The sequence below is a fragment of the Microtus ochrogaster genome, linkage group LG5 (assembly GCF_000317375.1).
Source record: "Microtus ochrogaster isolate Prairie Vole_2 linkage group LG5, MicOch1.0, whole genome shotgun sequence".
Lineage (NCBI taxonomy): Eukaryota > Metazoa > Chordata > Mammalia > Rodentia > Cricetidae > Microtus > Microtus ochrogaster.
Genome location: NC_022031.1, coordinates 38,890,117 through 38,906,305, shown reverse-complemented (window position 1 = coordinate 38,906,305; position 16,189 = coordinate 38,890,117). Strand labels below are relative to the sequence as shown.

Sequence of the window (16,189 nt, the reverse complement as noted above, 5' to 3'; positions counted from 1 at the left end):
GGGAGAGGGGGGGGAAAGAAAGAAAGAAAGAAAGAAAGAAAGAAAGAAAGAAAGAAAGAAAGAAAGAAAGAAAGAAAGAGAAGAAAGCCTTTAGTTGTCCCAAGTCAGGCACAAAGACACACTATGAAGGCTACCCAATGACCTGAAGTTCCAAGGAGATGGGACCTCAGGAGTGTGAAGGAACCTGGGTGGGGTAGAGGAAACTGTAAGGATGTGGTTGAGGGTCTCAGAACATAGCCATCCAGATTACCCCGGGTACATCCCTGCATCGATTGGGAGTTGAGGCAGATGAAGGGGCTCTGACCTTGTAACCGTACACATAGCTGGAAGCGGATGATCCTGCCAGGGCCGCGGGATGGTGTCTCCACACGCACATAGACCCAGTGCCCCCAGGGGGGCAGGGCCAACTCCAGCTGGCATACTGAGGCACCTCCACAGGCCACAGAGCTTGAGTTGTGCAGTGGTGGGGCCTTGGGACGTAGGCGCAGTGTCAGGGGGCAGGCAGATGCCCCTCGGCCCCCTACACACAACAGTTGTGCTGAAACCCTGTAAGTGAAGCTGGGCACAAAGACCCTGAACAGAGGACAGGTTGGGGGCAAGAAAAGACAGAGAGGTAAGAGACATGAGAGAGAAACAGAAGAAAGGGAAGGAACAGGTGGCCCGCTCAGATCTTCCTGGGTGTGAGGGGAGAGGAGACTGGACGGGACCCACCCTGGGGACTCTGGGTTACTTTGGCTAGAAGGAAAGCAAGATGGATCCCTATGTAAGACCAGAGGAGGAAAGGGCAGGGCAGGTTTGGAGTGTTTACTCACTTATACAAGGCTGAACGATTGTGGGAGGAGAGGGTTTGCTCTGAGGGACGGCCAGGAACCAGTACAGCCACATCCAGCAAACGTCGGACAATCAGCTGTGGCTGAAGGAGGTACTGACACTCGTCCTGGAGACCCTGAAAAAGGGGGTAGCAGAGAAACAGTGGGGCCACTACCAAACCAAGGCTAACATAACCTGCTGGAGGGGTCCTGAAGAAACCCTTTTATCCTCCAGTTCTCGGGGCTCCCATTCTGGAGCTAAGTTCTGAACTTTTCCTACCTGAGTATTCATTTTTATTAAGTTTTGTATTAAAAATATTTTAGAATGGGCTTAACTACAAGGGTTGAGGGAAAAGATACTCTGAAGAAAGACATACCAAGTACAGGAACAGCCTCTTCAAAGGAGAAATGCCTTTTTATTTGTGTATGTTCATGTACTTTAGTGCAGCCACATGGCAGAGGGGAACCTCAGATCTGTCTCCTCATCCCCCCTTGCTTGAGGCAGGCCTCATCTTGTTTGCAGCTGTATGAGCCAGGCTAGCTGGCCCACCAGCTTGGCCTGTGAGTTTCTGGAGAGTCTCCTGTCCCCACCTCCATCTTGTCAGAGAAGCACTGGGATTCCAGATGTATGCTACTCAGCTTTAGTGGGTTCTGGGGTCTGAACTCATGTCCTCGGCTCTCAGGCCCATCATTCTGGTCACCTCTGCTCTATCTGGGTCTTCAAGGACCCAACACTGATGCTGTGGCTCTGCTGTGCCTTCTCCCAGCCCAGCCCTCCTCTTGGTACACTGCTAGCCAGCAATCCCCGCACACACTGCACAGCAAGCCATCCCATCCCACAACTCTCACTGGCTCTTCTGGGCATGGAAAGTTCCTCCTAGGCCTCTGGTCCAACCCTCCCACCACCACTAGTTTAACTGTTCCTGCTCTCTAGGCTGCCCTTCTGACATGCGTCTGTCTGACCTCTGCTCCAGCACGCCGTGAAGACTACTACCTAAGCAACCTCCAGACTATTTGGAACTTGAGAACAGGACTTGGCCTGCCCAACACGGGCCTATCGTGCTCTGCACAACTTGCCATGAATGTCTGCCAAACTCATAAATCAGCCCAGCTGCAGACAGCACTGACCTTTATGAAGCCAAAATCTGTCCCCTCACAGCTACTCTGACCTGACCTATGGCCTCAGACTGTTTCTTTGGACAGCGAAGGACAGCCACCATACTTCCCAAGGCTTCTCTTGTACTGGACAAGCTCCCAAGACCCCGTCCTACTATAGTGAGAGCCCCCTCCCAGAAACCCCGTCACTCAACGTCACAGCTCTCCTTCCACAGCAGCGACCTCTTCTACGCCCCACAAACCCATCAGCTAAAGGGTGTAAGGGTCTCTGAATGAGGCTTCGCTAACCTTGTAGACCAGACCTTTGGTTGGCCTGATAAACTAGAGACTATGGCTTGTTATGGTGGTTGTTCTGATAAGATGTGCCTCCAAAGCCTTGTTCTGGGAGAAAGTTCCAGGCCCAGACATTCCACCATGTTTCGTGCCACGGAATGAGTCGGCCAAGCCTTGGGCTCTGGGCTGACCACAGTGCTGTGCGAAGAGGCAGCTGCCCTGCCCTGCCATCTCACTGTTCATTCCCGATGCTTAGCACACCACCTGACACATCTGAGGTGCTGGAAACAAAACAGCTGTCAAGTTGAAGGATGGGTGCCCAGAAGAGAGTTCCTTGAGTGATACAATTATCCAGTATTTTCCATCTCTGACATCCAAAGCAGATGTCCCTCACTTCTCATGCCAAACCCTATGGATCAGAAATACTCTGACAATACATTTCACAGGACCCCCAGTCCACCACCCCACTGAACACAGGAATCCACGGCAGTTTCATGCTTGGTATGCACCTGCCTCAGAGCCGAGGGAAAGAAACACTGTGCCCATGCTTACTGTTGAGTTCAGGAAAGGATCAGGACCAGGCATGCTCTGGCTGTGTTCCTTCAACATCCAGTCTCTTCTTCAATATGAAGCAGAAATCAAGAATGGTGGAGGGCCTAGCAGAAGGCTTTGGACTATAGGAACTCCTCCTATTTTGTGGGGCACAGGGAATGTCTTTTCTCTTTTGTTCTTTAGAGAGGATACCAGGTCTTATTCTGTAGTCTAGGCTAGCCTTAACCTCACCTGGTAGTCCAGGCTGGTTACAACTCATGCCAATCTTCCAACCTCAGCCTCTTAGAAACAGGATTACAGATACGAGTCACCATGCCCAACTGTTAAAATGTGCCCCAGCAGACTGGCCTGTAGGCAAGTCTATGGTGCATTTTCTGGATTGATGATTGATGTGGGGGAGGGGCTAGTTCACTGTGGTGGGGTCACCCTTGGGCTGTTGATCTTGGGTTCTATAAGAAACCAGGCTGAGCAAGCCAGAGGAAGCAAGTCAGTAAGCAGTGTTCCTCCATGGCCTCTGCATCAGCTCCTTCACCTCCAGATTCCTTCCCTATTTGAGTTCCTGCCCTGGCTTCCCTCGGCAATGGAGTATGACCTGAGAGCTGTAAGCTGAAAGAAACCCCTTCCTCTCCACACTGCCACAGTCATGGTGTTCTATTTCTCCACGGCAGGAGAAACCCTGACTATGACAGGCTTGCAGACTGAAGATACTCGAGGACACGCGGCTTCCCCGGTCCAGAGTTTCTTGTCCTCAGTCAGTCAACAGCAATCAGTGTAGAAGTGAGTGACAACAGGACAGACTGCAGGGGCAGGAGAGGAAGCAGAGCGACATTCAGCAGGTCACTATTATGGCTGTACAGGAGAGCACTGGAGATGTGCTAGGTGGAGGGGCATCTGTGTTGAGAGCAGAGGAACACACTTTAGGGACTGGTCATGAGGAAGCAAGGGAAAAGTAAGACTCGAGTGATGACACATTTGAGGCTTGAACAACTGGTGGGCAGTGGCTATCTATTGGGAAGAAGACAACCAGAAGGAAGACCCCCAAGCCTGGAAGTAAAGTAGGAGTCAGAGTTTGGGGCTATACTTTGCTTGGGGCATATTAAACCTGAGACTGTTCTTAGAAGCAGTTGAAGGTGTCAAGAAAGCTCGCAGAAATAGTTTGAGATTCAAAGAATATAAGACTGGCTGTCTACTCTAAAGAGGTATAAACAGTATTTAAAACAACTCTGCCATAGACACCAAAAAAGAGAATGAAAAACAAAAAGGAGTTCTTCTGAGACCAAGCCTCAGGTTGTAACAGCACACACAGCTCAAGCAGAAACGTCAGGGGAAAAAAAGTGTTGTGAAATATTATTTTAACTAGGCAAAGATGTGTTATATTTCTTTATGCTGTATTTGTTTAACTATGTAAGGATGTGTGTTTAACTATGTACAGATGTGTTGTATTTGTTTTACCCTGCCTGCCTAAAGGCACCTAATTGGTCTAACAAAAAGCTAAACAATCAATAGCTAGGCAGGAGAGGAATAGGAGGAACTGACGGGCAGAGAGAATAAGTAGGAGGAGGAATCTAGAGAGAAAAAGGATGAAAGAGGAGAGAATGAGGGAGATGCCCAGGGTGAGAAGTCAGGCAGCCGCCAACTAGACATGAGAGGCAGTAAAAGTAAGAAATACTGAAAAAAGTTAATAAGCCCCAAGGCAAAAGGCAGGTAAAAAGAAAGAGGTTAAGTTAAAGAGCCAGAAATGAGCCTAAGATAGGCCAAGCATTCAAAACTAATAAGAAGTCTCTGTGTCATGATTTGGGAGCTGGTTGGTGGCCCAAAAGAAAAGGCCTGGTACAAAACACGGGAGTCATAACGCCAAGACAAGACCAGTCAAGGAGGAAAGAATGATATGTGGAAGGAGTTGAAATCTGGACACTAGTTATCTACAGGGAGAGAAACTCAAGACTAGGGAAGAAGGCTAGTTTCCCAGGATCGAGGAGCTAAAGAATCCTTAGAGGCCCATGTATGATTCAAGAAGGTAATCAACACTTTAGAAGAACCACATCCAAGATCCTTGCCCATCCAACCTCTAGAACAGGCATGTCCAAAGAGCTGCACTTGCCAGTGCTCAGACCTGCAGCCTCCAGTGACCAAACTGTGCCCTTTCTCTCTGGTCTCACCACACTGCAGAGAGCATGGCTGTCTAGGCCTCCATTTGCAGTACCAAGTCCTGCTGGGACTGAAAACTCTCTCTAGATGGAAACATGTATGCCAGGCCTGCTTGTCTTCTCACTCCCCAGTGATCTAGACACTTTGAATCGTGCACCAGGTTCTAGGAAGCCTTGCTCTGTACTGCTATCCCCAAGCAATCCTGGCCACGCCTATCCGGGTCTCAGCTCCACATTCCTTACTAGGTCTAGGCTCCATGTGCTTCCTGCTTGCTTAGCATGATACAAGAGCTGGACTCTAGTCCAGGAAGAAGAAGCCTCTAGCCCAGTGGTTCTCAACCTGCGAAGTGCGAGCCCCACAGGGGTCACATATCAAATATCCTGCATATCAGATATTTACATTATGATTTAAAATAGTAGAATTATATTTATGAAGTAGCAATGAAATAACTTTGTGATGTGAGGGTCATCACAACATAAGGAAGTGTGTTAGATGATCTAACATTAAGAAGGTTGAGAACCTCTGGGCTAGAAGATCCTTCCCTCAGATCACGACTGAGTCAAGAGGCAGTGTCTTTGAGATTTGACCAAAGATCAGTGAAGACATTCTTCCTAGTATAAAAATCCTTAGTTCAACAGGAATCAAGAGTCCAGAGGCAGGTAATCTCCTAGCATGCTCTCATCTAGAGGGCTCCCAGTTCTTCATGGACTTTACAACACTCAGCCTAGCCTGGTCAAGACGCTATGCCAATTCAGAGGCAATTTTCACCTGGTTGGGAATTTCTGTCCCTCTTAATCCTCAAAGGCCAAACACCACTGGCTTTCTTGCTTAATGCTCTTACTTTATAACACTCTATAATCCTCACCTGTTCATTCTCTGTCCTTCAACACACACACGGCCACCAGACTAACAGTGGCCAGCTCACCACGCCTTCCCTCTCCTGCAATGGGCAGAAGGAGGAAACCTATGTACTTCCTCACTCCCAGGAGGAATCCCAACTTGTCTAACACACCAGAGTGGCAGGAAAACATTGTGGTATTGTCTTTCACTTCAAACTAAAGAAACATCCTGACCTTTGGCCCTTTCCTTCAGACTGACAATCTCCGCTGTGTTAAAGTCCATGCTGACATTCAGAGGAAAGGAGGGTAATGGCTGGGAAGGATATCAGCTATCTAAAGCTTCTTTTATTAGGAAAACTTTCTCTCATGGTTTCTCAGAGGGCAAAGGAGAGACCTGAAACCGTGATGCCTGAGCTAGAGACAAGGATGTGGCCTGAGAGACATTTCAGGGCTATTATCAACCAAAAATAAAAAATAAAACAGTGCTGTGTTTGTACGGCAGATTTTGGACTTCATAGTTTCTCTTCAACCTACCCAGAATCACCATGTCCTAGTTTTCGACTACAGACCATCCCACAAGCTAAGCTGCTGGGCTATAATAGTGCCCTGTCCCAGCCATGCCGGTGCTGTTGCTCTCTCTGATAAAAGGGCTATGATGCCAGCGGGCACTCAGCAGCGATGGATGGGAAGATATGATTCCTCCTGTCCCAGGGAGCATCAACCCACCTTGACAGAGATGTGGCCATGGGCTTGGGGAAGGTGGGCAGCCAAGAACCAGTCCCCAGGTAAGGGGCTGCTGACGTTAAAGATGCCTGAGGTTCTGTTGGGCAGTGTCCAGCTGAGGGTGAGTGAGAAAACCCCAGGCACAGCCGTGTCTGTTGGAAAGTGTGTATGCAGGGGATTGATGACAGGGGGTGCTCCAGAGCGGAAATACCTGGGTGACATGAAAGGAAGAGCAGTGGGGTAGGAATTAGGAAATAGGGGTTAAAAAAAAACTGTCATTCATCACTAGTAAACAAACAGATTTCCTATACTGACAGAATTATCCCAGGAAGAGATGGAGTTCATAAGGGGCAATAGGTCAGTTCAAGTATCCACAGTAGTTACATGAAGTCAGGTGACAAGGAGGCCTTATTCAACCTGGATAAGGGTCAAGGTCACGGTCAGGGGGCGTGTTTAGACCTCAAAATGTCATACTCCAGTTTGGAAAGTAACTAGGGTTGGAAATTGGGGATACAGATCAAACACTCACACAGTCACACTTTGATCTGGGCAGTGGTCCCCAAAGGTTCCTCCCTGTTCCTTGAAGATGATGAGGTTCCAAACAGCCAGGAACGTGTCCTCAGGAACGTGGAAGTGGAAGAGCTCGGTGCTGGCAAAGGAGCGAAATGGGCTGAGCTTTCGGGGTGAGCAGGTGGAGTAATCGGTCAGGAAAAGGCCTCCTGGGAAGCAGAAGGGAGTCAGCGGAAGGGAGGACAAAGGCATTTCCACTTGGTTGCAAGCCCATTTTCCTCACCAACAGCACCAAGCCAACAAGCACACTCCACCAGCCAGGAGCTGGGGTTTATGCTAACCTAGCCAGTGTCTGCTTTGTTCCTCACAAAACCTTGATCTTAAAAAAATGCCTATCGCAAAAAATTAGAAAACTGAGAATTTAGGACACTTCATATAACGGCAAGGTCACTGACTTAGGAGGTATTATTCTCCTCTCACCAAGCCTAACAAAACAGGGTGTGCAAGTGTGTGTGCGTGTGTGTGTGTGTGTGTGTGTGTGTGTGTGTGTGTGTGTGTGTGTGTTGGCATAGGCTCTTAAGCCACTGAGCAAGCTAGAACTCCACCTGTGGGGCTTGGGAGTCAGCACAGAACTCTGTAACTTGTTTGTTTTCTGCCCTTCTCTATGCCCCAGTGGTTAGGAGCAGTAAAAATTCTCAGAAGCTTCACAAGAGCTGTCTGTATACCAGCTCAGGGCAGAAGAGGGGAGGGGAAGGTGTGGTGAGGCTGCAAGGGAGCTGCTTGGGTGGCAGAGTCAAGAACAGGAGCTGGCAGGCCACCACGACAGTGCCCAAGAGAGGAGAGTGATCAGACGCTCTAGGGTCAAAATGCATAGCCAGGGTGTTCTCCCAGGAGGAGGTCCTGAAAGGCAGTCATTCGGTGACTAAGCGGCACCCTAAACTACTTGGGAATATTTGGAGTAGACCAGGCTCTCTGGCTCTCTCTGGCTCTCTCTGGCTCGCTCTCTCTCTCTCTCTCTCTCTCTCTCTCTCTCTCTCTCTCTCTCTCTTTCTCTCTCTCACTCTCTGTGTGTGTGTGTGTATCTCTAGCTGAAATGCTCACGGTGGACAGGAAAGCCACAGGCCCTAGCCAGGCATGCACATAGGACAGGAGTGTCGTGGTAGTGAAGGTAACAGGACACACCTGACAGGAGAAGGTGGCTCAGAGTGCAGGCAGTGTCCCCATATAAAGCACTCTCATGGCCTCTCTGTCTCTACTCTCTCAATGGCCTGCGCCCCCCCCCCCATTTCAAAACAGTTCCAAAGAAGCCCAGAAATGTCTCTGGACAGGAGGAAAGCTGGGTGGACTCAGGTGTCTTCAAGACACAGTAGAGGTTGGAAGGGGAGATTTCAGCAACACAAGAAATACCCACATGGCTTCCCTACTCTGATGGTCTCTACTCCTGGAGTTGGGAGCATGACCCCTAAAATGAGGTATTTAAAGTAACAGAGACATGGGGCATCAGTAAAGGGAGGCTGCTGAAGGACAGCAGGTTGGCCACACTAAACTGGGGCACCTTTGAAGAGTCACACTCCAGAGGTACCTTATACAAGCAGAAGCCACCGGCCAGAGTGGCTCAAAGGCCATGACAGCACCAAAGGACTAGACTGCTGTGCCAACCGAAGACCAATCTCAACAAGAGAAACTGCCAGCTTGCACTGCACAGCAACCAAAGGCTCAGAGCTGCACTCAGACAGTGGTGGGGAGGTATCCAAAGCAGATGAGGGGCAGGGGGACTAGCTAAAGGAGAAGACAGCTCTGCCTCCAAACTGAGCAGCCCTGAATACTATTGTTACAAGCAATAAGAGCTCTGGAGTGCCCTCTGCTGGGGTTAGGGCAGGCTGCTCCTCCTAAAGTGAGCACCAGACAAGCACAAAGAGCTTACTTGGCCTGGAGAATCAGGGAACTGCCGAGCCAATTCCATCAAACCAGAGGCTATGGAGGCTGTGGGTGTCACAGGATGTGCTTGAAGGAAAAGGAGAGAGTGGCAGCTTGGAGCTTGGGAGGAACTTAGAAGGAGTTTGAAGGCGGGGTGGATCCTTGGGCAACAGTCCTATTCACCTCATTCTTTGATTTGGGATTTGAACAGGGCCTACCAGAACCATGTCCCAGTGGACTTGTCCTGGCGCCCCTTCTACGATAACATGTAGGTGCTTTCCCACAACCTAAATCATACAAGTGTGTGCAAACTCCCCTCATCAAAACCAAAAACCTGACTGCCAGCTCTTTCTGCAGTCATCAACAATGGATGTCCATTCCTCCACCCTGGGCCCTTCCTTCCACAAGCCGCACTTCAGTAATATATTCATAAGAGGAGTGGGCCAAGCTGAGAGTGTGTGGGGCACATCACATGTCCCCTGCCCCTCACACAATGACATATGTATGCACTCCAAAACCACGTCAGCTCATGTACACTCAGATAAAATACATGTCCCCAGTGAGTAAGCATGAGCACATGCCACACATACACCATTCCCACAGATCCCTGTTATACACACAGGTACATAGCACCCACACATCTCTGCAGGATGCGCTGACCTCAAGCTGTACACTAAAGCCAGCCCACAGAGATCAATGAAACCCACCTCCGTCCACAGATGTTACTGCCAAAGACTGTTGAGCACGGCTCAGTCCCAGCGCCACTCAGCAAAGGTGGCCTGGGGCTGAGGTCATCTCTGCCCTTAGGCTGGAGCAGTCTCTGCTTCCCTCGGGCTACGTTAAGAGGCTGGGCCACTCCTCCCAAACAACTGACTTCCTAGGCTACGCGTTGGATAAAGACTGACACCTGACAAATGAGAAACTGTTTATGAATTAAGCCTCCTGGCAGACAGACTAGGGAGACAAGAGAGTATGCTCTGGGCCAATGGAAGAATACTTCAACCTGGAAGGTATTCAGAGAGAGAAAGGGGACGGGAGGGAGCCAACCAGTATGTCATAGCAACTAGGAACCCTAGGAACCCTTTTTTCTAGCCCCACTATTGCCACTTACACACAATACAACTCTAAACAAATTACGCCCTCACTGAGCCTCAGTTTCCCCATCTGTAGAATGCTGCTGAGGTTCAGCCATGCTTTAAAAGTATCAAATTATCCATAGCCCAGTGGCGCCTGCTTGGGGAAAGACCTAGCACAAGAAGAAAGCTTATTATAATAGCAACTAACCCACATCCACCTATGCAATGCAACATATTGTCTTCAAGACTGTTTGGAATGTGCACTTGGCATCTCAAAGGTTTAGGCCATGTCTGGACCTAGAACTGAAGTGTCTATTCTATAGGACTATGTCGTCTCCATAGAATTTCGCAGGAGTAAAGCCCCCAAGACTTCCCAAGGGGTCAGGATGGACACCAAGAAATGAAATTTCGCAGAGCTTTTTCGGGACTATTAGCCACCTGCTGAACCAGCTGAGCAACACCACTCTTGAAGTCCGCCAAACCATCTCTTGTGTAAGCCCTTCTCCCCTTATTTCCTCCCACGTCCCCAGTGACCTAGCTCCCCAAGTCCCACCTCTCCCAACCCTTTCCAAGCCCTCCCTCCCCGGAACCCCATCCTTATCTCAATTTTTCCTGTTTCCACACTCACCAGCCCCTGGACCAAGGACAGAAAACAGCAACAGCAGCAATAGGGCTGGCGGCAACTGGAGCCCAGACCTGAGTCGAGGCTGGGAGAGGGGCAGAGTATGAGAGAGGCGGGGAGCCAGAGGAAAAGACTTGGGCAAACACAGAGATGGGGGCAAAGGCTGAGATATTGGGTTGCGTTGGACTGAGCACTGGGGCTCAAACAAGGGCAGAAGATGTGCTGGGAGGAGTGAGGGAAATGGGGACGGAAGCAAGGGCTGGGGTTGGGCCAGGGGCTTAAGCAAACGCTGGGAATGGGACAGGGTCAGAGACTGGGCTGGGATTTGTGACAAGGGGTGGAACAAGGGCCGAGGCGGAGATAGCGGCCAAGTCAGAGGCAGGGACTGGGGTTGGAGCGGGGACCTGGTCCTGGGCATTCGCTGGGACATTGGCCGGGGCCGGGGCAGGTTTGGGAAGTGGGGCGAGGGCGTGGCCGGCGGCCAAAGCTGAGATTGGGATAGGATGAGGGGCCGGGACAAGGGCTGGGCCATGGCCCGGGGCGGGGGCGGGGCCGGCCAGGCCAGCACGGGACGCTCGCAGAGCTGACCCGCGGCTCCGCTCCCCAAGCCCGGGGGGTGGCCTCCGGCGTCCTCGCGGGCCCGGGGTCGTCACCGGGACCTGGGTAGGAGTTCAGGCCTGGGCGACTCCGGGCTGCGCTGAACCGGCGATAAGCAGGCCCCGCGGCGTCCTCGGCGTGACGCTCGCCTGGCGCTCCGCCTTACGCCTATTTGATTGGTCCCTCTCCGCAGAGCCCGCCCCCACCAAATCCTATTGGCCTCTAACTGAAGCCTGCTGGGCTACCTACCTGAGAACCTCCTTCTCACCCTAATAGAGAACTCGGGTGACCTCTTAGGTCCCCACAGCATTCAGTGAACGCCAGAATGATACAGGAACCTTCCAGAAACTCACATAACCAGGCTCCTCTCAGAACATGTTCCTCCCAGTCATATGCTGGCACAGCCTACACAGAGACTCCTCAACTTCGGTCCCACCTAGATCCAAAGCAGCCCCCTCAGGAAACCTCACCCACGCAGATGACCAGACTACTGTTGCCATGGAGACTACTGGGCGTTACGGTTGCCCTGGAGATAGATGCCAGCCTCCCCCCCCCGGTCTGGGTTCTAGAGGTTTCAGTCAAGTACATCCTTCATCGGCCCTGGACCTCTCTTGTCCCTTCCCTTTACTGTCCTTCCTCAATTCCGGCCAGAGTCCCTTTGCGAAGGTCTGCAGATGCCCAGGTCCCCAACAAACTTAACAATAAGACCTCTCACTTAGCAAGGCTCATCCAAAGCAAAACCGTTCAGTCCCTCAGTCAGGACCAGTACTTTCCCCTCCAACCCAGGTAAAGATCCTGACCTAAGGACCTAAGGACTTGCAACCACCAAGCCTAAGCTCAGAAGTATGTAGTTTCTCCCACAGCCCTCCATCCCAACCCTTTACTCCTTCCTTCTCCTGGTACCTTCTGCCCCTCTCCACGCGTTCTCTACTTTTCATCATTATCCCACCCACCCACCCACTTTCTCCCCATCATCCTACCTCTGCCCCTTCACTAATCTGCGCTTTAGGAAGACTCCAGTGGACTTAATTGATTTTTTTTTACCATTAGTTTTATTGTATGTATATATGTGCTTTGCCTGCATGTATGTCTGTGCACTGTGGGTGTACAGTGCCTCTGGAGCCCCGAAGAAAGGACCAGATAGATGCCTTGGGACTGGAGTTACGGACAGGTGTGAGCTGCCATGTGGGTGCTGGGAATTGAACCCAGGTCGTCCGCTGAGCCATATCTCTAATGAGTTTAATATGTAAGATCTTAGCTGGGCGATGTTGTGCACGTCTTTAATCCTAGCACTTGGGAGGCAGTCAGGGAGATCTCTATGAGTTCAAGGCCAGCCTGATCTACAAAGCTTGTTCCTGGACAGCTAGGGCTACACAAAGAAACCTTGTCTCAAAAATAAAAAAGAACCAGCCTGGTCTACAGAGCTAGTGCCAGGACAGGCTCCAAAGCCACAGAGAAACCCTGTCTCGAAAAAACCAAAAAAAAAAAAAAAGAGAGAGAGAGAAAGGGAGGAAAGGAGGGAGGGAGGGAAGGAGGGAGAGAGGGAGGGAGGAAAGGAGGGAGGGAGGGAAGGAGGGAAGAAAGTAAGGTGTAACATCTTAAGATAGCTGCTATCTCTGATGCATGGGGAACACTAGGGAACGGTGAAACTCAAGAATCTGCAGGTAGCACTTGCAAATGATGATGAGCTTACAAATAATGACAGTCTGTTTCAGCCAAGTGATGGCACTGACCTGTAATCCCAGTACTTGGGAAGCAGGGGCAAGAGAATTGCTGCCAATTCAAAGCCAACTTGGTCTACAGAGCAAATTCTAGGCCAGCCAGGGCTATAGAGTGAGACCCTGTCTCAAAAAAAACAAGGGCTGAGGCTGTAGCTCAGTGATGGAGCACTTCTTGCCGGCATACAAAGGCCATCATTCAGTCCTTAGCACCCGAAGGGGGTCAGGCATGATGGTAAGAGACCTTGAATGGTGGGCCCAAGACACGTGAATGTAATCCTTTAGGCTGAGCCAGAATGTTTTGTGTGTTCAAAAGATCTTGCTGGAAGGGGACAGAGAGCTTGCCTCTCGGATCTTCCTGGGGTAAATTAGGCATCTTGGAGAGAAGCCATTCACATTGTCACTGCGTGTCACACTCTCTTTCCAGAGTTCACCTGGCCCCAATGCCTAGCATGGTGTCTGACTCAAGTGTTGGTTTAGGCTGTTTATAAAATGTAAGTTTCATAAACGGAAGACTGAGTGAGGAAATACATTGGGGCTGTAGAGAGGCAATGTTATTACAGTGTCAGGCGGGAGATCATGAGAACATGAGCAAATTGGAGGGAACGGAGAGAAAAGGATCCATTTGGGGAGTGTTTGGTTTTAGTTGCAGATGAGTGCTAGGGAAGAAGACTGTGGTGCTCACATATTTCCAAGGTCAGTTCTGAAGCCAGTGGAACAGTCAGTTGGAAATACCTGGCATGAAGCATCCAAAGCACACAGGGAAAAAGAGGTCTGAGTTAGAGTCATGGACTTAGAAGTCAGCGGTAGCCTGGCATGGAGATGCGCCTTTGTAATACCATCTTCAAGAGTCTGAGGCAGGAGGTCTATGAGGAGTTCAGGCCAGCCTGGGCTACATAGAAACTTAGCCTGGGCTATATAGTAAGACTTTGTCTTGGGGTGGGGGAGGGAGGGAGAGAATGTACGCACAGCATGTAGCTAAAAGTAGTTGAAGCCTTAAACATGAATGAGACCAAAGGAAGAGGCGCGTGGTCCCTGGACAGAAGCGGAGGATAACACTGTGGCATTTTTCCACACTTTTCCCAACTCCGGCTTCATCTTCAGACTCTAGCACTCCATAACTATAGTTCCAGGGTCCTAAGACATGCTTCAGACTCTGCCTTTGGACTGGCCAGGTAGCTTGTTGGGGCTCCCTCTTGGGTCCTCTGCTACCAGCTACTGATGGGCTTCTGGCTGCTTCTGTCTTTCCATCTTTAAATTACAGCTCCCTGCCAATCTACCGTAGTATGCTGTGTGAGGGCACATGAGTGAACCTCTGGCTCTGCACCCTGAAACCCGGAATTCTGCTTCCTTCCTTCCGATGTTTTCGGCGCATTATTAATTTTCTCCTCATTCCCTAACATCCTGAAACTGGGGCTCTGCCCTGACTTACAGACCCTACAGCCTCAACCTAATGAAGCCTGTACCTTATTCTACCACTAGATGGAAGCAAATGAGATCACAGACAGTCCTCAGGCCACCAAGGATGCAGAGAACCGCCCTTCATTAAAGGACCCTTCGGCTGAAGACTTGCGGGAGCCCACTAGCCTCGAAACTGAAACTTCCGCGGATCTTTCCAGCTCACAGACCTCTTTACAGCTTCCAGTCTCCGACGCCCTTTTTGTAACATACGCTTCGCCAAATCCTGAGACTGAGGCCTCTGAGAGCCTCTTGGAGCCACCTGACTCTGAAACTCCCTTAAAGTCCCATACCACTGAGATTCTTTCCACACCATCCCAGGTTTCCTTCGAGGCCCCAGCCTTTGAAACTCTCTCAAAGTCTCCCCAGTCTGTGACCTCTCTAGAAAAAGCCATCGCCGAGATCCCTTTGGAGAGCCTTACAGATGAGAGTCACAGCTCTAAGGTCAAAAAAAAGTCTCTTAAGCTCTCACCAGGAGTCAATCTCCCTGCATCTCCCCGTAAGCTTTCTTCTGCTAAAGGCCCAGAGACCCAGGTCCCTGGATCTGAACACATCCCCAAGCACTCCCTTTCAGGACCTTCCAGCCAGGCCCCCGCGGATACAGAACCGGCTGCAAAGCAGGAGGAAGCAAGGGAAGAGGAGCCAATAGTGGGGACCAGTACCGTCTCTGCTCCTGCAGCCAAGCCCGAGTCTCGTGTGAGCAAGAAGGAGAAAAGAGTTAGCGGTAATTGCTCCTGCCTTTCCTCTATCCCTGTGACTCTTGCACTGCCCATGACTTACCCAGAAGTGGGGGACTGGGTTATTCTTGCATATGGCTCCTCTTAGTTTTAAGGTCCTTTCATTGCCCACTCCCTTCCCAGGTTACACAAGCCGCCCAGTGGTCCCTGTTAAGCGGGCAGAGCTGGTGGATATGGCTAAGGCAATGCACAGAGAACATTTTGGTACTCAAGTGGAGTATCTTTTCCAGTGGGAGAAGGATTCAGCCCTGAAGGCCATCCAGACAGGTGAGCCCTGGTGGCCTTCCAGAGACCTGTAACAGGCCCATGATCAACTTCCAATCCAACAGATTTGGGAACCTGCCCCTTCAACGTAGATATGGCCATGCCACCTGGCTGGAATCTAGAATGGGTGCAGGTGGGTTGGCCTGAGGAAAAGTGGAGATTGCACGTGAAGTCCAAGCAGCAATAGATAGATGTACGAAAGTAACTAATATTGTTAGCAACCGAAGAGTTGAGGGCCAGCCCCAGATCTAGCACCCACATAGTATATACCAGAACAATCCTAACGCAGAGTGGCCCCAGGACCTTGGCCAGTTTCTAGGAGCCTTGTTCTCATACGGATATGGCAAAAGATTGTGGTCCCTTTACTCCATTGATGTATGGATCTGCATGCCAGATCCATGACCGTCTGAGTATCCAAAAACCTTGAGGGTCCCCACCAAAGAGGAGTTCAAACCACTGCTCATAATCCGTATCCCCCTTTGACGAGGTCTCATGTGGTCCAGGTCATGACCCTAGCCTCAAACTTCCTATACAGTCATTGATGACCTTTAAGGATAACCTTGAACTCCTGATCCTCCTACTTCTGCTTCCTGAGCACTAGGGTCACATGTGTGTGCCCCCACAGCTGGTTTTACATGGTGCTGGGGTTTTGTGTATGCTAGGCAAGCACCCTCCCCACAAGCTATGCTCTTGGTAGTCCTGTGAGGGGAAGCTGCATCTCTGAAATGGGTGTACAGGTGAGCTGTGTAAACACATGGCACAGTGTGTGTAAGCATGTTTACCTGTGTTGTGTATTTCACCATCTATAAGGATTCTTTTTTTTTTTTTTT

The 16,189-nt window shown here is 50.4% G+C and overlaps 2 protein-coding genes across 9 annotated transcripts in view; one reads left to right on the top strand and one right to left on the bottom strand.

The window, feature by feature from the left end:
• Positions 1 to 11,313, bottom strand: part of Tmem8b (transmembrane protein 8B) — a 20,997-nt gene extending 9,684 nt beyond the window's left edge. For 3 of the 8 annotated variants that reach the window (XM_026786642.1, XM_026786643.1, XM_026786644.1), the window contains exons 1-6: positions 10,592 to 11,252; positions 6,990 to 7,179; positions 6,464 to 6,671; positions 813 to 946; positions 305 to 573; positions 143 to 184 (exon numbers count right to left, since the gene is read on the bottom strand). In XM_026786642.1, coding sequence (XP_026642443.1) covers positions 143 to 184; positions 305 to 573; positions 813 to 946; positions 6,464 to 6,671; positions 6,990 to 7,179; positions 10,592 to 11,117 — 1,369 coding nt within the window. In that variant the 5' untranslated portion in view covers positions 11,118 to 11,252. Of the gene's footprint in view, positions 1 to 142; positions 185 to 304; positions 574 to 812; positions 947 to 6,463; positions 6,672 to 6,989; positions 7,180 to 10,591 lie in introns of those variants that run through there. The other 5 variants (XM_026786645.1, XM_026786646.1, XM_005362096.3 and 2 more) reach the window with 5 other exon arrangements.
• Positions 11,314 to 11,758: 445 nt separating this feature from the next.
• Fam221b (family with sequence similarity 221 member B) overlaps positions 11,759 to 16,189 on the top strand; it is a 10,082-nt gene continuing 5,651 nt past the window's right edge. Inside the window, exons 1-3 of the mRNA XM_005362095.3 lie at positions 11,759 to 12,025; positions 14,383 to 15,082; positions 15,219 to 15,362. Coding sequence (XP_005362152.1) covers positions 14,383 to 15,082; positions 15,219 to 15,362 — 844 coding nt within the window. The 5' untranslated portion in view covers positions 11,759 to 12,025. The remainder of the gene's footprint in view (positions 12,026 to 14,382; positions 15,083 to 15,218; positions 15,363 to 16,189) is intronic.